This window comes from Canis lupus, chromosome 36 (genome assembly GCF_011100685.1).
Source record: "Canis lupus familiaris isolate Mischka breed German Shepherd chromosome 36, alternate assembly UU_Cfam_GSD_1.0, whole genome shotgun sequence".
Lineage (NCBI taxonomy): Eukaryota > Metazoa > Chordata > Mammalia > Carnivora > Canidae > Canis > Canis lupus.
The window spans coordinates 23,338,053-23,365,530 of NC_049257.1; the positions used below are offsets into that span (position 1 = coordinate 23,338,053).

The window sequence follows — 27,478 nt, forward strand, 5'->3', positions numbered from 1 at the left end:
CTTCGTGAGCATGTGAACAGCACTGCAGAAATAATATGGGTTCTCAAGCCATCGAAGTCTATCAAAATTGCTCGAAGCTACAGGTGAAAAGTCACTTGGGGATATATTTGTAAAATAAATATGCCAGCTATTGTTTGGACTAATTCCCATGGGGGGAGGATTACCTTCCATAATACAACTGATCAGTGTAACCAGAAGAAGGTCTAAAATTACACACTTTGGAAACAGACTACATCTGTTGCCTATTCACAACTGTAACGAAAGAGATTGAGGAGGACACAAAATAAAAATACATTTACTCACTGTGTTAAAATTTGGAAAGAGCCCAACAGCAGAACTACTGTCCACTGGAAAAGACATAAATGGTTTGATATCCAGTGACGGCTGCATCATCAGGGTAGGTGTGCGCACAAGAGCAGGAAGTGTAGTAGTGTGGCATGTACTGCCTGCCAAGAACAAAACAAAAACGAATTCAATCTCTTGCTCACATCCATCTCCCTCCCCAACCTACCGTGCAAAAACAGGACTGCTGAGCTGCAACCTGAGAGCAAGAGAGTTATGCTGAAAGTAAGCAAATGGCACAGGAGGAGAAAATACAGTTAAAAGGGGTCTTCTTGCTCATCCTGTCCGACAGTGATGCAGAACACTTGCATTATGGCAAGGGGCAAGGGCCGCTCAGACCCGGCAGAGATACACAGTGCACAGATCCTGCTGGCCGGTGGGCAGAATGAGATCATCCTGTTGTTCAACCATTGTCTCTGACTAGCCAAAAATGTAGGAGAGAGGAGGGGAGGAGCCTCTTGCAGCCAGATGCTCTTTACTATTCAGAGTTATTGAATGGCTGGTAGGCATGTTTTATGCAAATCAGGGATAATTATAGGGTTTTTACAAGGGGGAAAAAACCTTGGACTCCTAGTCACTGCCTGCTCCCGAGAAAATTATGACTCAAACAATTTTATCTCTAAAAAAACCAAACTGAAAGTTGCCCTTACTTTGAGGGAAACAAGTAGTCTAGACATTGGGTAGTTAGAGAACTTAAAAGGAGTGATTACTGCCAAAAGGCGTGATTACTGTTCAGGGGGGGCAGGGTATTGGGGGATGGGGAGAAGTTAGGACAGAAACTCAAATACTTGTCTCCAACTTTAATTCTAACGAGCCCTGTATTATTGTCACAACTACCCCTTTTTAACAATTATATTAGCTGTCATCTTTTTAGGAATCTGGGCTAACCCATGTGTGGAGGATCTAAAGCACTCTTCGCCAGCAACAAGCATTCTTTTGTGGCCCTCTGGGAGACAGGCTCTAGGGTGCCTTTAAAAAAAATTTTTTTTTAAATAAAATAACTTTATGGAGATATAATTCACATACCAGACAACTCTCCCACTTAAAGTGCACAATTCAACGGTTTTTAGCATATTCACAGAGTTGTGTGCATCACCACAATCGATTTAGAACATTTTCACAATCCCTAAAAGAAATCCCATACCCATTAGCAGTCTTTCCCCATTTCCTCTCAACACCCCTAGCTCCTGGCAATCACTAATCTATTTTGTTTCTAGGTTTGTCTATTATGGATATTTCTTTTTTTTTTTCCCTCATTTTTAAAGATTTCATCTATTTACTTGAGAGACAGAGTACATGCTCCTGCACGAGTATGGGAGGGGCTGAGGGGGAAGCAGAGGGAGAGAGAATCTGAAGCACACTCCGAGGAGCCCGACACAGGGCTCATCTTACTACTGCGAGAATATGACCAAAGCTGAAACCAAGAGTCAAGGGACTGAGTCAACCAGAAGCCCCTAGTATGGATATTTCATTTAAATGAAGTAAAACAATATGAGTTCTTTTGTGATAGGCTTCTTTCACTTGGCATAAAGTTTTTAAGGTTCATCCATGTGAAGTATGTATGAGAATTTCATTTCTTTTTAAGGCTGAATAATATTCCATTGTAGATGTAACACGTTTTTCTTTATTCATTCATCAGTTGATGGGCATTTGGGTTGTTTCCATGCTTGTGCTATTATGAATAACGCTGCTATGAACATTTGTCATAAGTTTTTGTGTGGAGATATATTTTCAGTTATCTTAGGTACATACCCAAGAGTAGAATTGGGGATTGTTGGGTTATATGGTTAATCATAAATCATATAGTTTAACCTTTTGAGAACTTTCAGGCGGTTTTCCAAAATGGCCTGACCATTTTATAGTACCACAAGCAGTGTATGAGGGTTCCAACTTCTCCCACTGTGACTGTATAGGACCACAAATAATCATAAGCCAAAAATCTCCTACTGACTTCAAGGAGGAATAAACAGTATGGGAAAATACTCCAGCTATTAAAATTTCCTCCAATGTTCTTACACAGCGTTCCAGAATAATTAAAATTTCTATTTCAATGATATATTTTTGATAATGGATTTCCTTAATAAACTCTGCATTATATTTTAAGTCATTCCAGAACATTATTAGTAATAGTGTTTAATGGACTATCATGCCTCATTTACATTGATCCTCAAAATAGAAAAAAAGAAAAAGGCATCTGAAACATTTATCTGTAATGGCAAGTCTTTAGGTCAGCCCCATCCATTAGCGAATATAGAGTAGGACTCAGCAAAAATAGAATCAACCAAAAGTATAGATCAAACAGTAATGGTTATTTCTGATGCCAAAGTAAATACTCTGATCTCAGTCGGGCATTCACATAACTACTCTGTATTTAATTACACATTTTTCTTGTAATTAGGTAATGTTACACTCATGGCTAACTTCAGAGCTTATAGATCTAAGATGATATATTATGTCAGTATTTCAATGTTGCAGAAGCACTTATTAAAATCTTTATTTTAAAAGCTTTGCTTTAAAATCTTAGCTAAATTGAAAAAAAAGGTATTTCTTATTTTAGACCGGTGGCCTTTTATAATTCACAATCATTATAATTGTCAGAAGTCAAAAGTCTAAAACATATACAGAATTATTCTACTTAAAGTTGCCTGATGAACAAATTATTTTGCCATCATGGGTCCCCCTCCTCTGCCCCCCGCCGTAAGCAAAATTCTTTCTCTAAGTCCATGTAGTACAAGATATCGGAGGGCCTGGCAAGAGTCATTTTGTACTAACAAACTCAAATCAAACATAATGCAACATGGAACTTGACAAACAGATTGCTCCATCAACAAAGGTCAGAATGCACAATGATCCCCTTTACCCAATCAAATATCTATGCTAATAAAGACAAGGCTTGAGAACTACTTAGCTGCCACCGTTCATTAGCATAAAAACTTAGCAGCTGTTTACCATTCATTAGCATTTTAATGACAGACAATTTGCCATGTTAAACACAGATTGTTTTAAAGTACTGGTAGATCTCCTGAATAAATATAAACTGCTTTCATCAATTCCCCTCACCTCAACCTTGCTGTTTTCACTTTTAAAACCTGCTTTTTCATATGGCTTTACCTAAACCATTGTTTCAAAGGAAGTTTTTGCAAATGGGAAATCAATGGGGATGAAGTGCTCCCCCTCACCCCCCACAAGTTAGGTTAGGCTTTAATCCTGCTGTCACCTTATTCTAGATTTTGCTGCTGCTCCTGCTGCTGGAAAGCATTTCTCCTCACCTTGGGATGCCCAACAGTTGGTGGGAGATAAAGCAGAAATTTCGCCAGAATACATTGTACCCTGAAAAAAAATGCTTAGTTATCTCTAAAATTTGCTGAGAAAAAAGAAAGGGTTGCAAATATAATGAGCATAAAACATGGTATAAAGTATCTTTTACATTGCTATGCTCATGAGACAGGACTTACCTTTGTCTTTTGTATGAACTATTTGGCAATATTATTAAAGACATCTCCTATATGTAGTTCTATTTCAAAGCATAGGATATAATCTTGTATATATCATAATGAATCAAGTCATGATAGGGCTTCACCTTATTTGGCAATAGAGATTTTCATTCTATTTTTTGAAGGTTTTATTTACTCAGGGAGAAAGCAGGGTGGGGGTGGGTAGAGGGAGAGAGAGAATCTCAAGCATAGTCTCCCAAGTGTGGAGCCAAACTGGGGCTTGATCCCAGGACCGTGAGATCATGACCTGAGCCGAAATCACAAGTCAGATGCTCAACCAACTGAGCCACCCATGTGCCCCAATAAAGATTTTTAAATCACTGAATTTTACTGTGTATATACATCAGACTCTCTGACCTAAAATGAAATATGCACAAGCATGCATGCATACCTAAAAGATCTAATAGTCACTGCTCTCACATGGAAATTCTACATGTTCATACACTTTCCCATAAGAATGCAATTACCCCACTTCCCCAAATTTCATTTTCATTGCAAAATCCAAGTTGTATTCATCTATAACCATGAGACTAATAATACACAAAAGACAACTCACCACCACGATCATAAAACTATTATTCAGCCAACTGCCTCTGTAACATAATAGGTGCTTTATTATGTCACTAGATTATGTCATAATCCATCACAATAAAACCTCATTTGAGGGTTAGGTGACATGTGAAATTACTGCGTTAGTCTTTGACTTTTAGAAATATAACCTTGAAGATTTAGGTGAGAGCTCTGAGGCTTCCTAGTGGTTCTCTATGTAGCATAACACGAGCAAAGAAAACACCTCAGTGTTAGAAGGAGGTAATGCCAAAGTCACAGAAAAACTGTAAGGAGAAGCATTTACAGAATGAAACCAAATCTTTCCTATATTCCATTGAAGTCGTTTTTTCTTATGCCATTATTATGTATGTCTGCCATAGTGAGTACTGAAATAAAAAGCTTAACATAGTATAAAAGGCTATCGGGTGGAGGCAATGCCAATTGCAGAACTCCCAAAGATATCTTTAAAGAAATTAAAATGAGTGGCATTTCAGAGGCTCTACCAAACCCAGTTTTCTCTCTTTTGACTGCTTTCTCAGCTTTGTCACTTCTTACCCTGAGTAACTTTCCAACTTTCCCTCTTACAGCAACAATCACCAACCAGCATCTCCTCTCCACCCCCCTCATCATTTCCATTCTTTCATCAGTCTGCCATGTGAGGAAAACAAATTTATCAAGAGATCAAGTGTGTCACAAGAAGATGACTATGTGAATAGGAGATGTGACTGATAAAGGGTTTTGTTTCTGAAAAGGCCACCTAATAATAATAACAGAGATAACATTTTTATAGTGCATACTATATGCCTGGCACTACCCGAAGCACATTACATATGTGTGTACATAAGTATACGTACTTGTAAGTATACGTATACCCATATATACTCGCTTATATATAGCAAATCATATATTTCTATCATTTATGCCATTATACATGATAGTGTATTATATATTCATGTATGCATATATTAAAAGAGTATATGCATAAATATGTATAATATATACATAAGTGTTCACCATAACCAAATAAGATACTATCACTAGTCCCATTTTACAGGTGGGTAACTGAGTCACAAAGAAGATAAGCTCAATAACATACATCTTGTATGTGGAAAAGACAATAGTGAAACCAGGAAATTTGACTACTGAATTCTGTTCTTTAGTGCTATGCTATGGTCACCAAATTACACACTTGAAAACACTTCATTTATATAGACACACTCTCCAGAGGCAGATAGCATTTTACCATCGAATTAAGATATTTAAAATGTTGGATCTTCTTCAAAGCTGGGAATTAGTTGAAACTTTTAATTGACTCTAATGTAATAAATGTTACTGAAATAATTAAAATACATAATATTTTTAAAAATACCGTGTAAGAGAGCTTCTAGAATATATTTATCTAGAAATAACATTCCCAAATAATAGTATTATTTAATTCCATAAATACTTATGGAGGAGCAGTTGTAAAGGCATAGTGCTGACAGATATAGGGGTTATAAATGGAGTCAGAATTTTACTTTTTAAAAGAGGATAAAATATTAACAATTACTATCATTTAACGAGATTTTACTCTATGTGAGGTATTGCTAAATGACTTGTGTCTCTTATTTTATTAAATTATAATATAATTCTATGAAGTTTGTATTATTACCTATATATTATATGTGAGAAAGGTAAGGCTTAAAGAGATTGAGATTACCTAGTATGTGGTAGGGCGTGGGTCTAAACTCTTGCTTGTCTGGCTCTAAAGCCCGGCCATCACTCCATAAAGTAGGTTATATGTAAAGTTCTTAAGTGAAAAAGATTCTGTCCTCAAATACATTTAGAAAATGCTGGCCTCAACAAAGTTTAAAGTGGTTCTCTTTTTGCAAGACATCCTGGAGCTTATAATATACTAATGGGCACTGTGAATGTCTAGGCAGATATAATTTCTGCTTTCCATTTCTTGAGCATGAAACAATCCTCTTTCTCTTTCTTTCATTCTTTTTTTCTTTTCTTCTTTCTTTCTTTCTCTTTCTTTCTTTCTTCTTTCTTTCTTTCTTTCTTTCTTTCTTTCTTTCTTTCTTTCTTTCTCTCTTTCTCTTCTCCTTTCTTTCTTTCTCTCCTTTCTTTCTTCTTTCTCTCCTTTCTTTCTTCTTTCTTTCTTTCTTTTCTTTCTTTCTTTCTTTCTTTTCTTCTTTCTTTCTTTTCTTTCTTTCTCTACAGAGCTTCTGGAATGATTATAATGCTTGGCATGTCCTTTAGGCAATGCTCTTCTACAGAAGTGAAATGTACCAATTCAGGAGAAAGTTGATGACTTTCAGGTCTACCACTTTCTTGTGCAAACTTGTGATGAAAGATAGTTGGAAGAAAGGGACAAGGGGCCCCTGCCCTAAGAGGAAACCACCCTTAAAGGATTTTACATCACCCTAGAAGAAGCCCTCCACCCCTTCCCATGTGATAGATAGAGGACTACAACCTGATTGGATGACAGGTGCATGCATGCTTAATCAGATTAAAACAGCCTACCAACAAGCCCATAAAAAACCCTAGACTTAAAAACTCCTGTGGCCCTCTTGAGTCCCTTCCCTCTTGGGGAGCTTTGTACTTATCACTTTGCTATCATTCAGTAAACTTGGCTTTACTGCCCATCCCTCTGTCTGGTTTACCTCTTCATTCTTGGAAGAGGCATGACCAAGAACAGTGGGCACTGAAGGAGAAAGAAATCCTGTGACACGTGGACAAGTAATTCTATTTCTTTATTCCGCTATATTCTTTTTTATACACTGGGGAAAATAAGAGTAGCTACAGCATAGGACTCATAGGAGTACTAATTCAGATTTTTCCATACAAAATGCTTAATCCTATGCTGACACACAGCAAGTATTCAATAAGCTTTGGTTACTGTGTTATGAACCGTTCCTACTCTTCTCACACTATGCCATATCCCAGGAAAGCATAAATACTTAAATTCATTAATAGTAAAAGGTAGGATATGTAAGAGATCATAAATTATCAACAAAATGTTAAAGAGTTTCATGAAAGAAATTACATCTGGTTAGGAGTTAGGTTCATAAATGTTTTCATAGATGAATTATCTCTTAAGATAAGCCTTGAGGAATGATTGGTATTTTGAGAAGTGGATATGGGATAATAGCGGGGGGAAAGGCATAAGCAAAAAACATGGAGAAAATTGAATGTATTAAAATGAAAATTCTTAAGGATTCAAGGTATTCTTAGCATATCTGGTTAAGAACGTAAAACAAGAAAGAAAAAAGCAGAACCTTGGAGTAAGCAAAGATTAATGACCTTGGAGTAGGCAAAGATTTCTTTTTTCTAAAGATTTATTTATTCATTCTAGAGAGAGAAAGAGCACTTGTGTGTGCACTAGCAGGAGGTGGGGTGGGGCAGGGCAGCATGGGGACAGCAGGAGAGAATCCCTAGTGGGCTCCCCACTGAGTGTGGAGCCCCAAGTGGGGCTCAATCCCATGACCCATGAAATCATGCTCTAAGCCAAAATCAACAGCTGCTCAGCCTCCTGAACCACCTAGGCACCCAGCAAGGATTTCTTAAATAGGAAACAAAAGATATTAATCATAGGGGCACCTGCGTGGCCTAGTCAGTTAAGCATCTCATTCTTGATTTCAGCTCAGGTCATGATATCAAAGTAGTGAAATGGAGCCAGGCCTTGGGCTATGTGCTCAGCAGGGAGTCTGCTGGAGATTCTCTCTCTTCCTCTGCCACTCCCTCAAATAAATAAATAAATCTTGAAAAAAAGATGTCAATCATAAGAGAAAAAAAATTGACAATATACTCTATGAAGAATAAAGCTGTGGGACTGATACATTAAGGAAATGAAAAGGCAATCCATAGTGGGAGATAATAATAAAACATGTATTTGGACAAGGACTTTAATCTAGAATACTGAACTCCTAAAGATCGATGAGAAAATGAAAACACGATAGAAAAAAATGAGTAGATTAATCACTTCATGAAAATATATACAAAGATGGCCAGTAAACATGAAGAAATACTTAACTTCATTAGTCATTAGGGAAATGCAAATTCTGCAATGAGCTATCACTATATACCCATAAGAATGGCTACAATGAAGAAAGATAGAGATTATCTAGTGTTGATGAGGATATGGAGCAACTAAAAAAAAAAAGGATATGGAGCAACTATAACTTTTTTTTTTCACTTTTTATTTAAATTCCAGTTAGTGAGCATACAGCATAAGACTAGTTTCAGGTATATGATACAGTGATTCATCACTTCCATACATCACCTCGTGTTCACCACAAGTGTACTCCTTAATCCCCATCACCTATTCAACCCATCCCCCACCAACCTCCCATCTGGTGTCAATTGTTACAACTACTTTGTATGGCTTTAAAAAAATTTTTTTTAATTTAAATTCAATTTAATTAAACACATTGTATTATGAGTCTCAGAGGTAGAGGTCAGTGCTGTAGAGGTCATTAGCTGCATGCAACATCCAGTGCTCATTTCATCATGTGCCCTCCTTAACGCCCATCACCCAGTAGTAACCCCCATCCCCCTCCACCCACCTCTCCCCTCCAGCAACCCTCAGCTTGTTCTCTAGAGCTAAGAGTCTCTTAGGATTGCCTCCCTCTGTTTTCCTCTCATTTTATTTTCCTTCCTTTCCCCTATGTTCATCTGTTTCATTTATCAAATTCCACCATATGAGTGAAATCGTATGGTATTTGTCTTTCTCTGACTTATTTCGCTTAGCATAATACCCTCTAGTTCCATCCACATCATTGCAAATGACAAGATTTTATTCTTTTTGATAGCTGAGTAATTTTCCATTGTATATAGATACCTCATCTTCCTTATCCATTTCATGTGTTGATGGGCATCTGGACTCTTTCCGTATTTTGGCAGTTGTGGACATTGCTGCTATAAACATTGGGTTGCAGGTGCCCCTTCATATCACTATCAGTGTTAGAACTACTTTGAAAAACTAAATAGCAATATCTACTAAAACTTAATATATACATTATCCTATGACTCAGCAATTCTCCTTCTAGGTATTTACTCAATAGGAAGGATATGTACTAGAACGCTAATTGCAATACTATTTATAATAGCCTCAAACTGGAAATTAGCTGATTAACTCATCAAGAGTAGAAATAAATAATTTTGGTTCTTCATGCAGTAAAACATTCACATAATGAAATATAGAAATGAGAATAAATAATTTATAATTATATGCAATAACAAATAGAACTTTTAAGTATAATGTTGAGGAAAAAACTAAAATGAGGGAGAATATCAACATGCTGTATGACACCAATTTACACAAAGTACAAAATCATGCAAAACTAATCTATACTGTTAGGATAGGGCTATCCTTGTAGGAAGGGTGGGGGGAGCGACAGAGGGGCTTGCAGGGTGCTGGAAATTCTCTTTTGTCTTTGTGCCAGTTATGCAGGTATGTTTAGTTCAACTGTACACTTTGCACATTTCTGCATGTTTTCTCTAACAGAAACTTTTTAAAAGTAATGTGTTCCACGATAATAATTTTAGTAAACTGGGCAAATACAGGCAAAATTCTCCAATAAGAAGAACATCTTCAAACACTGTCAAGTTTGTATACTTTTAGGATGAATATGATGTTTTTTTTTTCCATTGCCAGCTTGATTCTGTTCAAAATGATTTGTGAGAAAATAAAGTTTCCTTTCATGTTAATGCTTCCTTGCTGAATTTCATAAGTGGATGGAAGAGAATGACACAGAATCTACTGATGCCAAAGAGAAAAACACGGATCTAGAACTGAGTCTATAAAATCCTAACAATTGGTGGTTCTGCTCTGGAGTCTCCCTTGGGGGCACCTCAGGGTTCCCTCCAAAGAGCTCCAACAGCAGCAGCCAGGAAGAATGTTGCATTTAAAAATAAATCCTTCTGAGTACCACACTGAAGTTTATGGGCAATAATGAAGTGCTGCATCAAAAAACAGCAGTGAAGCCACAGCATGATAGATTTTAAGCCACAACGTCCTTTGGGTTTAGTAGTAATATGCCAACTTTTACACAAAACGATGAATCCTTTCCTAAGATGCAAAGGATGACTTTTAGAATGTGTGGCAATAGAATACTTAGAGCTAGGTGGTGATTCATTTATACCTGAATATGTTGTCCATGTACTGACTTTCTTATATTGCAAAAAGGGTAAGATTTTCTTCTTCTTTTTTTTTTTACTCTATAGTATAAAATAGTTTGATTAAACATGTGGCATACTGCATTCATTGTCATCCTTTTGGAAGCAGAATTGAAAAATCTGAGAATTTCAGAATTTAAATAAAAAAGATAACTGGTTTTCAAAAAAGGTCTTGAGGACCAATTGTCTTCTTTGGAGCTGAGTTTACAACATTTTTGCTTTGTTATCATTTTTCCACTTGCAAGCTGATATGATTAAGCATGACCATGCGAGAAAGGAAACTCAAAGAAGGAAAAACAGGGTTCTGGCAAGTGCTTTGTCATTTTTTGAAATAGTTTTTAATACACCTGACTTATCAAAAGGGAATGTCATGTGCTTAGTTCCTAAATTACTAAGTCTTTAGAGAAGCCAAAATTATCTCCAGACAGGGCTTTACTAAAATTGTCTGAGGTCAAGAGTGGATTGGGAGGTCATGGTAGCCTGACGAAACTTTCTGGCAAAAAGACGAGGGAGATGGTCCTGAGCTACATTTGCCCAGTGACTCCTTTCTATGGCATCAAGATGCTTTCATAAAGTTGAGCTTCTTTCTGTTACAGAGGAACCTTTTTGCTCTCCCTTCACAGCATGTGAAGGACCTAATGGCTACATAGAACCATGGCTTATTTTAGAAACCTTCTAAATAATACAGTCTTTCGTAGGAAAAGCAACAACTATGTTTTCAAACTGTTGAATACTTCTAGAGGAATTCTATTTTGTAAAATTTGGGGGGGTAAACATAATTTAAGAATCTACCCCTTGTTTTACATGAGATAAATGATTAAGAGAATTTAATGCAGCATGATACCTGACTGATGGTATAATCACATTTAGAGTTCCCATTGCCCAGAGACACTGCTTTGAATATTTAAGTCTATATAAAGATGTACAAGAATCATATGTTGAAGTCTTGATCTTCTTTAAAAATTTAAAGAGATTTGTATTTGGTCTGTTTTCTTTTCAAGTTTTGACTGAAATTTAGAGGTATTCATTTTTCACTGAGATTTTAATTTTAATGTTTTATTAATATGAATAAAGAAATTATATCAAAGAGAAAAGCACTGCAGCCAAGTGCCAACATCTCCTTCTATTTTAAAGAACAGCAGATTGATCACAACACCTCATTTTAAATAATTCTCTCAATATTTCCAATGGAATAAAAAAGAGAACAACAAACCCCATTAAAACTCTGCTTTCAACTCTACTGTTTAGGTCAATATAACTAATTCAAATAGCTTCATAGCAGGAGGCATGCATACATTTGCTGGTGATTTTTACACTGAAGTTTTTATCAGTAACTGCAATAAACATACTATCTAAAAAGACACATTTTTTTCCAAGCTATGGCAAACTGACCTTCCACTGGAGCAGATCAAAGCAGCAAGACCATTGAGGCCTCTGGGTCTGTCTTTAGGCCTCTCTTCTGCAGCTCACAAAAGGGCCAGGCTGAGCGGGATGCATGCAGCAACTCAGGAGGTCAACATATAAATTCTAGCTCCAGGATACAAAATGTTTTGCCCCCCTAGTTTCAGAGAATTTCAGTTCTTGCATTCAGTGACTTGGCTATTTGCATTTAAGAACCAAATGGGTGGGAAAAGGAATAGTGGTTTACTTAATGGTCCTTTAAAAAGATATTTTTTTCCTCCAGAAGCTTGCTCAATTTAAAGAAACAGAGTTAATATTTACTCTGCCAGTTTTCTCTACTCCCACCTTGGTAGAGAAGAGAGATTTCCTTAGCTTAAATATTAACCAAACCTTTTAAGCTATTCAAAAGTTGTTGCTCATGTTAAAAAAAAAAAAAAAAAAAAAAGAAAGAAAAAAGTAATAGGCTCCCAGAAAGCACAATTTGGGAAGAAACAGGGCAGCAACAAGTGTGCTATACAAACCATTTTCCTTTGCCTACATAGTCCACAGTTTCCATATTATTAATGCACTCACTATAGAGAATTCAAGACAAATTCTATTGGATTATAATCCTGGTGACTGTCATAGATGAGGCTACATTTGGTCCTCCATCAGTCAAGAAGCCATTTCCATCCAGAAAATGCAGAGATGGCTCCCCCTTGGCAGTCAGGATGCATGAAAACTGCCATTTCATCCCCGTGGAAACCTGGTATGGGGTGACTAATCCGGCCATGCCAGGAACGGAGTGAGCAAATATTGTAAGTAATGGGGAGATAGTGAGGTTCACTTGGGGCAGAAGTTGAGAGTGATTTGAGGAGGGAAGGAAGAGTGGTTAAGTTTGGCTTACTTTTACAGAGAAGACTAGAATTAGCACTAAATTTGGAAGTTCCTAACATCTCACTCCGAAAATGAGTTTCTTCCCTTTTATCTTTAATCATGTTGTAGAAATCTGTACAGAATGAAGTAGAACAGAGCAAAAACTATGTAAGCAGGAACAACTGAGTTAAGCAAGACATCTAATTTCCTCAAACCAAGGAGCTGGCCAACTGGGAGACAAGGTGACATCGCCCTTATCCTGAGAAACACGGAGTCAGGTGACCTATGGGATGCTCGCACATCAAAGGGTCTTTAGTGGGTATTAAATGGAATGAATAACCCTTGACCTGGCTTCTTGGAAATCTGCCATTGTCCTGACATCTTAGAAATTGAGGTGACTTGCTTTAAGTCATTCAGGCAGCTTCTGGGGCACTAGTGATATGCAAAACAGCGTCAGATAAGGAAGGCCCTCCAGTGAATGCCCAAGGACTGTCTGCGTTGGAAGTGATTCATCATAAATGATCACCCCTGTCCCTGCGTGTCATGTTTATTCTTATACCATTATACTGACTTTGTACCAGTTTTTCTTCTATGGAATTTCTTTTTGGCTTCTCGAATGACTTGGTCTCACTTCCCCAGTGAACACCAAAAGTCAAAGACATGGTGATTTTTTTAATAAGGTGTCTCATGGAAAGTAGAGAATTTAATCATAGCACACATCATTTTCCTTGTCAATGATTTGCTTTATAAGACAAGAAAGGGATGGAAATACTTTTTTTTTTAGAAGAACATTTGTTTTGACTCTTGGTCTCTTCTGAACTTCAAACAGCCTTTTAAGCTCCCTTTGCTATAAAGGACACAAATGGAAAAGTAACAGACCTAGGGCTCAATGTATTTAATTTGACAAAGCGTGTTTCCAGTTAAAGAAAATGCAAAAAAGAACCCAAAGTTCCAAAATTGCACAATCTCTATTTCCAACCTTTGATTGACTTATATGTCTTTTTTTTTCTCTAACACCTTTCTCTGTGTCTCTCTCAGCCCCCGCAGTCTCCCTAGACTCCCTCCCTCTCACCTGTTTATCTGTTCTGCTTCTCTTCTCTCTCTTGTCTCTCTCATGTCTCTGTTTCCATCTCTTCCTACCTCTGCATGTGTATGGACCTGTCTGTCTCTCTTGACTCTTTGTCTCTGTTGCTCTCTCTCACCATAATACTGCCAGGGAACTGGAAAGCACTCAAACTTTGTTATTTGCCTTCTTTCACAGCATTCATTTTGTTTTCAATATTTGCTTCTATGAATCAAAAGATGAATAGCAAGATTTTACTAGTATCAGGACAAGTTTGTCCCTGTGACAAGATAAAACAATGAGATGAAGGTCACATCTCTGCTTATGTCTCAAGTAGTCATGTCAGTTGCAATCACTGAGGATTGTTTTTATATACACTCACATGATTGTATCTGCCATACTCAAGACAGAGTAGAGCAAGTTAAGAACTTAAATTCACCACAGAATTGAGGGGTATATTTAGAAATTTGTCATCAGTGTCTTGGGTCATACAAATACTATAGCTTTTTGTTGAGGAACACAAGGTGCTTAAACACGTACAAAGTCAACTTCTAACCTGTTACATGGCTCATGATCGATCCTCCCAACATTTTTCTAATGAAGAAAATGGTGCTCGGGGAGAAATGATTCCATGACAAAGCAAATATACAGAATGAAGCCAACAATGGGCCCGGGGCTAGAAAACTATTTTCTTCCAAAATCAGGTACGAGTCTAATTGTGATAACTACACCGAGCAACAACATCTACTAAGAAGTCCCACATCACAGAGTGTGTAGGACCTTGGAAAAATTAAGGCTCGTGGGCTTTAATTTATTAGTTTTTGCAAAAGTCTACTGAATCCTCAGTGTTTACAGCTCTTATTCACCAATGAGGTAGAATAAAAGAAGTTGATATTCTTTCCATATTTTCCAAACCACCTAAAATCCTACTGGGGACCATGAGATAAAAACATCTACCTAGTGCCAAGACTTCTTAAGTTTTTTTCCTAACAATAATTTTTATTCATGTTTAAAAAATGGCAAAATTGAAAAAAAAATAGGAATTTCAGGTGGGGAAACCCAAAGTGATAACATTAAAACAAAAATGAGAATTTCACAAGCATCTATTGTATACATACAAACTGCATCTATCCTCATAACAAACAATACTCCCACTTGAGGAGCTAAACTTACCTGGTTTCCAGAGAGATTTCTATGCCCAAGGGTCTAAATAAACAATGAAACTCTTGAATTTTGACTTGAACTAGATGAAACATTAAAAAGACTTGAAACGTGCTTATCATAAAAATCAGGTGACAAGAGTGCAAACCACCCACGTCACCTAATTTGGGGACAGGCTACCAGCCACTATCCTGTCCGTTTGGATGCGAATTCCTGAATAGGTACAATCATCAGCTTAAATATACTTTCGCAAGAGAAAAGTGAGAGAGGGTTCTAAACACTTGGATTAAACCTGAATTTCATTTTTACCTCCTAGTTATTCTGAGACACACTTCAAAAAGAAAAAAGATAAAGGAACTGTGGGCAAGCAGTCACATCTTCATTCTATTTAGCAAAGTGAACCAGTATTACAATCTAAATAAAAACAAGTTAGGAAAACCGGGACGTTATTGGGCAGGGGAGTTGTGAAATTAGCAAATTCTATTTGCTCCAATTCTGCTACTTTTCTCTTCTTCTGAAATTGATTTTAACTGTTTTACATTTCTGTCACATCCTTCACGAAAAAGTTCCCTGAGGTGTAAATGCTGATCACCCAGCAATGCTTACCTTCGTAGTTAAGATTACAGTCCACGTTCACTTCTGCATTCGAGCACTGTACGAAGCATTACATTGAGAGAGAAATAATTCCATCATTTCAACCTGGTGCTTCTGTGAAATGTGGTGCTAGGAAACAGCCGCTGGCCAGTGCGTCTGAACAAATCATACGTCCTGTAATTGCCGCTTAGCTCTAATTACTATTGAGGATAGTGTTTGCAACTTGATTCCAGGGAGAGGGCAGACTGCCTTCTGACGACACTGAACCAAATATATCCTAAAAGGCTGACAATTACTTTCTTTCATGTAATTTTTCTCAGAGCTCTCAGCTACTCAGAAACTACTACTTGGCCGAGGTAAAAATGAAATCGAATCGTCTGACACCCACCTCTCCTGCCCAGCAAAGCAATGCAACTCTCAAAATACTTATTTATCATAACAATTTGGAGTTTAAAAACTTTTTTAAAATAGATTTTATTTCTGTATTTGAGAGAGAGAGAGAGACAGAGCAAGAGCAGGGGCAAAGGGTAAGGGGCAGAGGGAGAAGCAGGCTCCCTGCTGAGCAAGGATCGCAGTGTGGACTTGATCCCAGGATCCTAAGATCATGACCTGAGCTGAAGGCAGATGCTTAACCAACTGAGTCATCCAGGCACCCAACAGTTTGGAGTTTTTGGTATCACTTAGACTTAAAGGGAATTTTTTTTTTTTTTTTTTAGGTAGGCAACTAAATCTTTATTTTGAAATTGCTTTTTATTTCAAAAAGGAATGTGTTCTCAAAATATGAACTGTGTCTATATTCTGTTAGTCCAGAATAGTTTATTTGCATACCATTAGGCCTGAAGAATTTCTTTCTTTCCTTTCTTACGCATTTTTTGGTTTTAAATAAAGATTCACAGCAGGTGACAATTTGAGGTTGATAACATTAACAGGGACGTTTATGCTTTTCAATGCCAAAAACCTAATTTTTCAGTCATTTGGGAGGATTATCATGGTGAAATGAGCTTGGATCCAAAATGATACATCATGTATTCATATATCTAATCTCACTTTGCACCTAGTGGAATCTGATCATGTGATCATAATAAGGCTTCTGATATATCCATGTTGCACAGTGTGGCTATGACTGATTGGCTGTTTCCCTTATGCTAGGCTGATGGTCACTGATGAGTTAGTTTAGTGAGCATTTGACTGAATGAAAGAAACTTGAAATGGCTGATGTTTTAAATGTCAGAAAGGATTTTGGACCTTTGGTTGTGCAACTTAGCACATTTGCCAACCACAGCCAACACTTTAGTGATGTACAGAGCATATTGCGCTCACCCAAATTCAGAGATTTGATATATCTGCTTATGTCAGATTTGCATGGTAACTATCAGGGACAGGTAAACCTAAGGGAATAATTAGATGCAGCAATCAAAATGGTAATTACCATACCAGCTCTTAGAACTGTGCATATGTCAGGCCCCATGATCTCGGTTGTTACGAATAATAACAAAATAGCGCTCAAAATGGAACTGTGGCATGCTAGCTCTATACTTATTTTCCCCCAAATAGCAATTGTGCACTTCGGGCTCACATAATATTTAGTTCATGATTAGAACAAACTCGTATTGGGCACCTGGGTGGCTCAGTTGGTTAAGCATCAGATTCTTGATTCCTGCTCAGGTCATGGTCTCAGGGTCTTGAGATCAAGCCCCACATAGGGCTCCACACAGGGAGTGGAGCCTGCTTAAGATTCTCTCTCCCTCTGCCCTTACCACCCTCACCCCCAATTAAAATAAACTTATAGTCATTGCTGTGGTTTTCACTTTTAATTTTTATTTCATTTTTTAAAAAATCCATACCTAAATTTAAAAATCTAGACCTCAGAAAACTTTGTGTTCAGTAGGGATTATGCTATTACTTTCTTTGAAGTATTTTTCTTTCAAAGGAGCTAGGCAAATTATTCCATTCTTTTTTTGCCTGCCTTTAAATCATGCCTGATTCCTGGAGTATTTTCCAGACCATATCCAGGCCTGGCATACTAGGCTATCCTCAAACTCCCAAACCTTTTATTTGTACTGGTCCTTCGTTTAGTTTGGTGGTATACAAAGTGTGGTACCCAGAAGCATCTGCATCATCTACTAACTTGTTAGTAAAGCAAATTCCCAGGCTCCATCCCGGACCGCAGAATTATAAACTCTGGGAGTGGGACCCAGAAGTCTGTGTTTTAACCAACCCTCCAAATGATTGGAAACACACTGATGGTTGAGGACTACTGGTCCATGGTGCATGTATGTACCAAGAGTGGTAGAAGAATGTGATAAAAAACATTTAAGCTTCTATAAGGGAAACCATGGGAGAGCATAAGTCCTAGCAGAGAGGTTGCATTTAAGCGGTCATTAAAGGGGTGGCAAGAGACTGAATGAATCTGAAGGAGGCATCAGCCATCCCTCACCTGGCTAACCCAGCACGTGTGCCCTTGAGTTAATGCAGCCCCACCAATTCCAAGATCTTACTCTATAAGTTACCATCTTTCTTCAGTCAGCTCATTCTTAAAGAAAACAAAGAAAACTTCCCTGATTTTGTTAGTTTCTTAGTCTATAAACTACTCTGTATTTTCCTTTAATTCCTTTTAGCATAGCCTACACTTCCTTTCTCAGCTTTTTTACTATCACTTCATAAATCTGGCTTCTGATTTCTCCATCTTAATAAAACTACAGTTTTGAAGTCCTTTATCAGTCCTTGGCCTCTGTACCATTGGAAGAATGTGAATTTATTCCATGTCTAAATACCTTTTCTCCAAGCTCAGCTTTTATATTTCTGAACACCTGCTGGACTCCTCTCACCTGTATAATCCCTTTGGCATCTCAACTTCAACTTGTACAAAATGCAACTGGTCATCCCAGCCCACCTCCCAACCCTAGAAGGGACATTCCTCCTCTTGTGGTCTTTATTTTGCTGCCTGGTACCACTAGTTTTCTGGTTATATAGACTCTAAAATTTGAATCTGCATTTGACCTTTCCCTCTTCCTTGCCCCTGAACCAAGTTAGTTACTTTTATGACATTTTTCATCTCCTTAACCTTTTCATACTCACTACTGTTACCTTCATTTAGGTCCTCATTAGCTGTTCACTAGCATAATTCTTTAATCACTATATTCCCCCATGTGGTTAAATGAATTCTTGAGGATAGCTTGAATCAATCACTTTCCTGTTCAAATATCTTCCATTTGCTCACCTTAGTGAGATACAGGCTCTGAAATCCCATACCGTAGACCTGTCCAATCCCATACTGTACATCTGTTCAATCTCATATCGTACACCTGTTCAAATCTCTACTCTGCTACTTACCAGCTGGGCAGCATTCAATGAATTAATTGACTTGTTAAGCCCATTTTCTCAGCTGACAAGTAGGAATAAACACACTTATGAGGAGACCAGAAGGAACTAATGCATGTAAATTCTTACTAAAGTGCACAGAATGCTGAAGGATTTAGTGTATGATAAGCGATAGTATCTCCATCACCAAAACCATCGCCATAGAATACAATCCCAACATCTCGGTTCAGCATCCATCACAGTTCTTAAACTTAACTGAAAATCCTTTAAGATGTGCTAAACTGAACTATTTCCCAGGGATGAGGACAAAATGCTTTTCTTTCTGACTCTGGCTTCTTAGGCAGTGCCTTACACCTAGTGGTCACTCTAGAAATTTTACTACACAAAGCACTGGTTGGTTCTTATACATACACACTTTATATTATTTTATTTATTTATTTTTTTAGTTCTATCACCTTGCTTACGCTTCCTAGGATGCCCTTGCCTTTCTGTCTCCTTTCAAATTCTATCTTCAAGTGGCATTTGAAATGCCATCTCTTCCAGGAAGCCTTTCCATTTCCATCAGAAGAAAGTATCTTGCTCTCTTTTGAACCTGCGATACGTTTCACTAATAAGTCTTTTACAGTATTTAAGACATTCTATTGTGTATCTGTCTTTTCCCCCCAAGAAGCTATAAGCTCTTCTGAGTTAGAGACCACACTGACTTGCTGCTTTTGCCTAGTGACTTGCCCAGAGAAAGCACTGAACAAATGTATCGAATGAATGAATGAGTGAATGAAGGAAAGAGAATAGCATCTACACTCTCACATGAACTGTGCTATGGCATACTACCTGATGAAAGGCTTTCTTTTCCATTGATAAATAATTATGATGGTCTTCAAAAGGAAACATGATGAGAAATATAGAATCACGTTTTAAGGGCCCCTTATAAAAGGGATGTTTTCTTTAAACCTTGGGTTTAAAGTTACTCTAGAATTCAGAAGCATGTTCCACATAAATAAAGTCATAAACATTCATTGAATTCCTTGGATTGTGCTCAAAAGCTTAATTAACTCATAGGACAGGTGTTGTGGCTGGAACATTACACTAGTAAGAGCACCTCAATGCCAACATGACTACAAAGGGGCATGAAAAGGGTCGATATTCTAGGAGTGTTTATGAAGTGTTCAATTTTCCTTATAAAACATCAAACCATGAATTTTGTTTTCTTCTTCATATTTTAAGATATACTCTAAAAGCTGTAACCAGAAGCCAATTTTCTTATATATTAGAATGATTACTTTTCATTGCCAGGATGAATGTGCTCTGGTTAAAGAAGGAATTTAATTGTCGCTTATATTGTAAGTTTAGAAAATAAAAATCTTCTATCAAGTTGTTGGTATGTTTAAATTTTCAGAAATCAGAAATTATTTTCTTTTTTAGTTACAATTCTAATTTTCAGCTCCTTTGTCTTCATTTTGGATTAATCTTAAATTGACTGTGTGGCCCCTGATACTCTAGCTTCAGTTCCTCTACCCACATCCCCTGACAAATACATAATGGCCTGTTAACAAACTTTTAATTACATTCATTAGGGGAGTCTGTTATTTTAAAGTAACTCTTCAGTGAGTAAATAATCCCTTTTTAATGGAAAAATGATTGCTTTTCCAATTATCTGAATTGCAATTTTGGATTTTCACAAATTTACTTAAGGCAGGCAAGCCTATAAACAAGAAATTATCAATGAAAAAGATATATTTTCACTGTTACTTTTGTTCCTCCAGTACTGAGCTAGACATCATGACAAACTGAAAGCAGAGGTCTTTGGTCCTTGAGAAGGTGACTATTTGGATAACAAAAAAAATATATCTGAAACACTTAGAGACTAGAATACAAAGACACGCACAATTTAGTGTGAATTACAGGCCCAGAGAGAGAAGTAGTACAGGAGAGAACATAACCTCAGAAGGGCAGGGATCTTTCTTTTGTTCACTAGCGTATCCTAAATACTTCGAACTGTGCCTTATGATGTGAGCTCAAAAACCAATTGCTCCACCGAAAGGAAAGAGAACTGAGTTAGAACAGCTGGAGAAGTTTCACTGTGAAGGCAGGACTTAAGTAAGACCTTAAAATATGGGATTCCTTGGTTTTTCCTTTTGCTTACCACCTACATCCAGACTGTGACCAAGTCCTGTCTGTACTCCAGCATAAATTGCAAGTCTTTCTGCTTCTCTCCATGTCACTGCCACTTTCTAGTCCAAGCCATCAACGTCCATCTGGGCTACAGCTAATGGCTCTGAATGGATCTCTCTGGGAGTGTTTATGTTCCCCTATACTTGGTCTCCACATAGCAGCCAAACTGTTTAAAAATACAAATCTTACGTGTTACTCCTAGGCATAATGGCTTCCCACCACGCTCTGAATAAAATCCATCTCCTTACCATGGCCTACAGTTGCCACATGATTAAGTCTCTGCTTACTTCCAAAACCTCACCTTGTATCACCTCCACTTGCTGACCCCTCCCTCTTCCAAGACCTAAGCTTCTTTTCTTTTTCTTGAACATATCAAATTCATTCTTATCTCAAAGGTTTTGTCTTTGCTATTCCCTCAGTGTGGAACTCTCAACCCTAAATTCAGTTGAGTCTCAGCTGAGATCTTTAACAAGGCTTTTCCTCTATTATGTGGTTCTATTTTATTTACTCCATTCACTTATTTGTCTCTAAAATTATCTTGTTTTATTTACTTGTTCCCTGTCTCCTTTGACTACAATGCAGTCTCCATGACAGCAACAGCTGTATTCTAGGTGCTTTATTCCCAGCTTCTAGAACAATGCTAGGCCTCTGACAGACACGCAATACAGATTTTGAATGAATGAACGGCTTTATTTCCCCAGCCTTTTCAGGTATGAAGACACTTTTCACACATGGAATGATTTGAAGGGCTCATTACATATTATTATTCTTTTCTTTCCCATGAGTATTCACTGATTATACACGATGCTCTTATGAAGTCAGGGACATTTAAAATAAAGATATCATTATCACAATAGGGCTGACATACATTTGGCACGGGTATGATATGTGAAATATGGTATTTATTCAATCTACCAAATATGTGGTGCACATTTCCATTTACGGGGACGTGAGGATCCTTTGGCCACAGATGTTATGGGATCACTGACTCATAGGCAGACAATATAAGACAACAGAGGGATGGAAGCCATCCTAGTTAGTGCTTTCTCAATACAGAAGTAAAAACAAACTCAGGTGAAGCCTTATCCTAAACTAAGGATAAACAGACTTGTTTTTTAAACCCCCTCACCTCGACTGTAGAGCTTACTGGTCATTTTCGCAGGTTTGTATACCAACGGCTAACACATTACATTTGTTTATACCAACACTGTTCTAAGCACTTTATGCCTATATTAATTTACTCAATCTTGCAAATTAACACAGTCAGGGAGGAACTTACTATTACCTGCATGTTGTAGATATGAAAACAGAGCACACGAAAATTAAGTATTTTGCTCAAGATCACAAAGCAGGTAAGTGGCAGAGCTGGCAGGCAAAGCCACACTGTCCGGCTCTAGGGTCCATACTTTAACCACTCTGCTGGGCTGCCTTCCTGATATAAAAAGAAGGCACTGCCCTCGCGTTAGGTGGAGAATGTCTCGCATCATACATAGCACATAAGAAAAATTACGTATCAAATGTCGGCTACTTCTAAATATGCATGTTTCCCCCCTAAACACTTCCAAGCGGTGGTGTTCTCTTTATGCCACGTAAAGGTCTGAAATGCTTAGCAGCAAGTGACTTCATGAAGCAAGTTCTGTATCATGTGGGAAATCATGAGGATAATCTAAATCAAATACCAAATCTCACTGTGCCTTAGTATCACGGTGAAAACAGCACGCTCTCCAGGACACACTGTGAAGTCTGAGGTGATAAGATAGCATATCTTAAAATGACTTGAAACCAAAAATGGATTTGTGGTTGTTATTCCCAACTCACCAAGAATGTTCTATTTTGACAGGTTAGAACATGGGGATACAGACTTCACCTTAATATATAAGGTCTTAAAGTATACAAACCTCAGTGATTTCTGCACAGTATCTGGCCGGGCTGTTTATGAAGCAAGTTCAATATTAGCTTACAGAACCAAGACGGAACTCCAGCAAGACTCTGGCTGTACTGTCATTCACACAAGGCCCTTCATTTATTCCCCTCCATCATATCCCCCCCTTTTAAAAGAGATTAATTAGCTACCTTGCAAAATATGAATGAATCAAGGAGGAGTCGAGTCTACTGGGCAGAGCACATGTTATGCAACATGACCCTTATGTAATAAATCTTTTGGAAAGCAGGTCTTCTTTTCGCAGTGGGACCTGTCTTCACTTTTCTCATGTGAGACTTGGCAAATGGGACATTCGGAGTTTGACAGGCCACTTCTCTGCTCCTCAGCTGACAACTATTTTACACAGATGTCAGTTGAAACCCTTACCGGGGCGGGGCACGTAGGGGATCAGAACTTCTGACTCCCATCCAGCGCAGAGAATCCCTCCTCCCTCGGATCTCTGCCTGCCCCCACCCCATCGCACCAGCAGCCCAGCGCTCCTGCAGGGCCGCCCAGCGCCAGGGAGAGGCACTGGCAAGGGGAAGGGATTGGCCGTCAACGTGAAGCTGGCTTCAGGTGTTCCTTTGTAAGAAGTTCACTCCGGAAGACAAATCTCCGGATTTCTGTGATTATTCTTTTATAAAGATTTGGGAGTGAAGGAATTTAGGGCTTTTTCTCATGGTGTGATAGCTTTAGAGTCAGACTCCAGAATCAGGTTTTGCTTGTACTATTTGTTAACTAGTGATGTCACTTTGGGGAATTACTATCTGACCCTCAGTTTTCTCATCAGAAATACCTGCCTTTTTTTAGGTTTGCAAGGGAAAGAACATCATAACACATAAAAATGCTTACTTAGTGCAGTGGCTGGCACAGAGTATGCCTTCAATAAATGTTACTTCTCTCTTTGTTTCTCTAAAACTGAAAAGGCCCAGGTGCTTGGAAGTCGGCTTTTAGAAATGCCTCCAATATCCTCAGCACATCCCATTTTCATTGGCTTTGTTTTTGTTTTGGCTTTACGTTTTTGTTTTGGATTCTTAAGATCCATGGACTCCCTCCTCCAAGAATTCTATGCAATATTTGCAACCATGCTCATTTTGGGGAAAGAGGAGTCAGATTTAATCAATTCTCAAAGGATTCTATGACTCACAGAAAAGTTGTAGGCAAAGTGAATACCTTTTTGTAAATTAAACTTGACTTTTAATGTATTAGAAGAACCAGTGAGCAAAGGAATCCTACGATGAGTCTTTCTGTAAAGCAAATATATACTTGTTTCCTAAACTGCATGTTCAATCCAGAGTTTTTTTAGTTTTTTTTAAAATTTTTATTTATTTATGATAGTCACACACACACACACACAGAGAGGCAGAGACATAGGCAGAGGGAGAAGCAGGCTCCATGCACTGGGAGCCCAACGTGGGATTCGATCCCGGGTCTCCAGGATTGCGTCCTGGGCCAAAGGCAGGTGCTAAACCGCTGTGTCACCCAGGGATCCCGATTTTTTTAGTTTTTACAAAATATTTAAGATTTTCAATATCAGGTTTGCTTAAACTAGAACTTCAGTGACATTATATGCATAGTAGTAACTTCCATTAATGATTTACGATGTAGACTGGGGTCAAGTTCAGGTTTAGTGTAAACTGAAAAAGAAGAACTCCAAAAGTCCCTACTCTTAACTGGACTTATCCTCTGCTCCAAAGACCTCATTTTATGGATGAAGAAACTGAGGTTCTTAGGGGTTACATGACTTGCCCAAGGTCATTGCAATAGTTACAGACAATAAGACATAACAGCTCTAAAAATAATGACAGTGATTATGATGATGATGACAGCACTATGATCTGTTGAGCATTTACTTGAGCTAAGCCTTTTAAAGGCTTTAACCTCATGTACTTTAGCTACAACCCTAGAGGAAGATTTTATTACCTCCACTCATCAGATGAAATACTCTGCCCAGGGCTCCACAGCCAGTAAATGGACAACTCAGAACTTAAACTGACTCACAACTCAGAACCTGTTTTGGCTTGAAAGACTGTGATTTTAGGCTGCTTCCTGGAATACAAGAGAACAGAGAGTCACATGGTCTCGAAGGAGAAATGAGAGGTTAGTCAGGAAAAATGTATCTACAACCTTCGGATTTTTAAAAAATACAGTATTAGATAGTCCTTGACAATGCTATACCCTCACAGATAGACACTTGTAGTATACCAGGAGTATAAGCTCCCAATATATTCAGATCAACTGCTTGCAATATCACCCTTAGGCACAACTGTCTATGACCAGGCCTCTACCCAGGCTGCAGGCCAAGGAGATTGGTCCCTGTGGAGTCTATGCTCTCCTCCCCCACATTCTAAGCCACATTCTGGGTATCTGGGATTTCATATGTTCATTCCCAAATGGCTCTAGAACTACTGCCAGGTCTTACATAGGTCTCTTTTCTAGATCTCTGTCCCTTGAGGCAGATAATACCCATGTGGGACCAGCATGGCTGTTTTTAGGGAATGTAGGTGGAGCTTGGCAGCCAGGATTGGGTGTCCATACTCCTGCAGTATGGGACTGGACCAGGGTAAAAAAAAAAAAAAAAAAAAAAGAGGCTGGGACAGGAGCCACTCTGTGCTTCCATGATCTGGCACAAACTTTGATGTGTCTGGGAATTCTAAAATAATATATGGCCTTCTCAGGTTTTTATGAACATATATTTGTAAAGTATGTATTTGTCAAAGTATAGGAAATATACTTTACCTAGCATCTTAGTGGCTTGAATTTAAACTAGAATAGTTTGTAATAGATATATATGTGCATCAATTTTTTCCTTGTCTCAGGCCTCACATATTGTGGGACAGGACAAGACAGGCCTGCTGCTTTTCCATTTCCCAGCACTGTTCTTTCTCAGCTTTCTTGGTCTCTAGAGCCCTTGGTATGGCTCCATATCTGCTTTGATTTCTACTTTCCTCACTCTACTTCTACTGATGACTTGGTATGAACTCCATCTTTGTAATCATCATCTGACATTTAATGTGGGCTTATTATAAGCCACTAGGTATTATGTATATAACAATGGACAAGAAACCCTCAGTCCCTGCCCTCATGGAGCTAACTGCCTATGAAAGCTCCTTTTGAAAATAAAGGCATTTAAAATACAGCATGACAAGTGTGATGACAGAGGAGTATTGGCTATGCTAAGGGGATGTAACTCTTTCACAGGTGTCCAGTAAGGTTTCCTTGAAAAAGTAAGGTCCAAACGGAAAAACTAGAATAGGATTTACCTAGGCAAAAGGTAGGAATGGGGTAGGAGAAGAGGAGGAGCTGGTTCCTTGTTTGTTTTAAGTAAAGGGGATTGCACATAAGGCCAGGCCTATAGCCAGAGCAAGCGTCATACCCTGACCTGAAAGAGTTTCACCACTGGCTGAAGTATTTCTCTGGGGTGAGAAATGTTCCTAGAGAGGTAAACTGGAACAAGACCAATATAGGTTTTATAAGTCATGTTAATGTGTTCAGACTCGACCCAAAGGTGATGGGGAGTGAAAGGCAGATTTTAAAAAGAGCATGACACGATGAGACTTCTATGTTAGGAGCATCAGTGGTTGAAATGCAGATTATGTGTATGTGCCAGAGGAGCTGCTGGGGAAGAGGTGGGTGGGAACAAGCAGGGCTGAAGGTGCTAAGAAGTTCAAGTAGGAGACATTATACCAACCCAGGTGGGAAACAATTTTACCATAAATTGCAAGTCAGGCTATAGTGAGAAGACTGAGGAAAGAGGCAGAATCGGTAGGGCATGATCCCTGATTAGATGTGAGGCTAACATCCAGTGGACTAAAGTGAAGCTCCCAGCCTGGGTAGATGGAGGGATCAATCACAGAGAAGAAGAATGCAGAGGGAGGTGAAAGCTTGAAGGGAAATTTGGTTTCTGAGTGTTGACCTCAGCACCACTCCAAGTCACAGTTCTTGATTTTCACCTTTTAATACCACACACTGAGACTGAGTCCAGGGCCTAAGTTTCATACTTTGGAGGTCGCCTCTTCCCACTGTGTCTCACTTGTTTTCTACCATTAAGAGGAGGGGGGGACAAGCAACAGCCAAGAGAAAGGAAATTCTTAGATGACACTCTCACTTATGATTCCCCTGTTAAAGATCATCATTTGTTTTATATACTTTGCTTTCATAAAAATTACCAGGATTATTCAATAAATGACAATGTTTCTGAATTTTCAGTTATGTTTGATATTATAGCAAGGATTCAGATTTAGTCAATATGTCAAGATTTTGCTCTCAAAATTTTTTTTAAAGATTTATTTATTTATTTATTTATGATAGACATAGAGGAGGGGGGAGGCAGAGACACAGGCAGAAAGAGAAGCAGGCTCCATGCCGGGAGCCCGACGTGGGACTCGATCCCAGGACTCCAGGATCGTGCCCTGGGCCAAAGGCAGGCGCTAAACCACTGAG

The 27,478-nt window shown here is 38.3% G+C and overlaps 1 protein-coding gene across 18 annotated transcripts in view; it reads right to left on the bottom strand.

Annotated features, from left to right (window-relative positions):
- The window catches only part of ZNF385B (zinc finger protein 385B), a 386,057-nt gene that overhangs the window by 96,341 nt on the left and 262,238 nt on the right, over positions 1-27,478 (bottom strand). For 10 of the 18 annotated variants that reach the window (XM_038585005.1, XM_038584988.1, XM_038584991.1 and 7 more), the window contains one exon: positions 304-446. In XM_038585005.1, the coding sequence (XP_038440933.1) occupies positions 304-446 (143 nt within the window). Of the gene's footprint in view, positions 1-303; positions 447-3,559; positions 3,661-4,227; positions 4,341-4,392; positions 4,444-4,940; positions 5,108-11,939; positions 12,199-15,633; positions 15,680-21,415; positions 21,631-27,478 lie in introns of those variants that run through there. The other 8 variants (XM_038584997.1, XM_038584993.1, XM_038584996.1 and 5 more) reach the window with 8 other exon arrangements.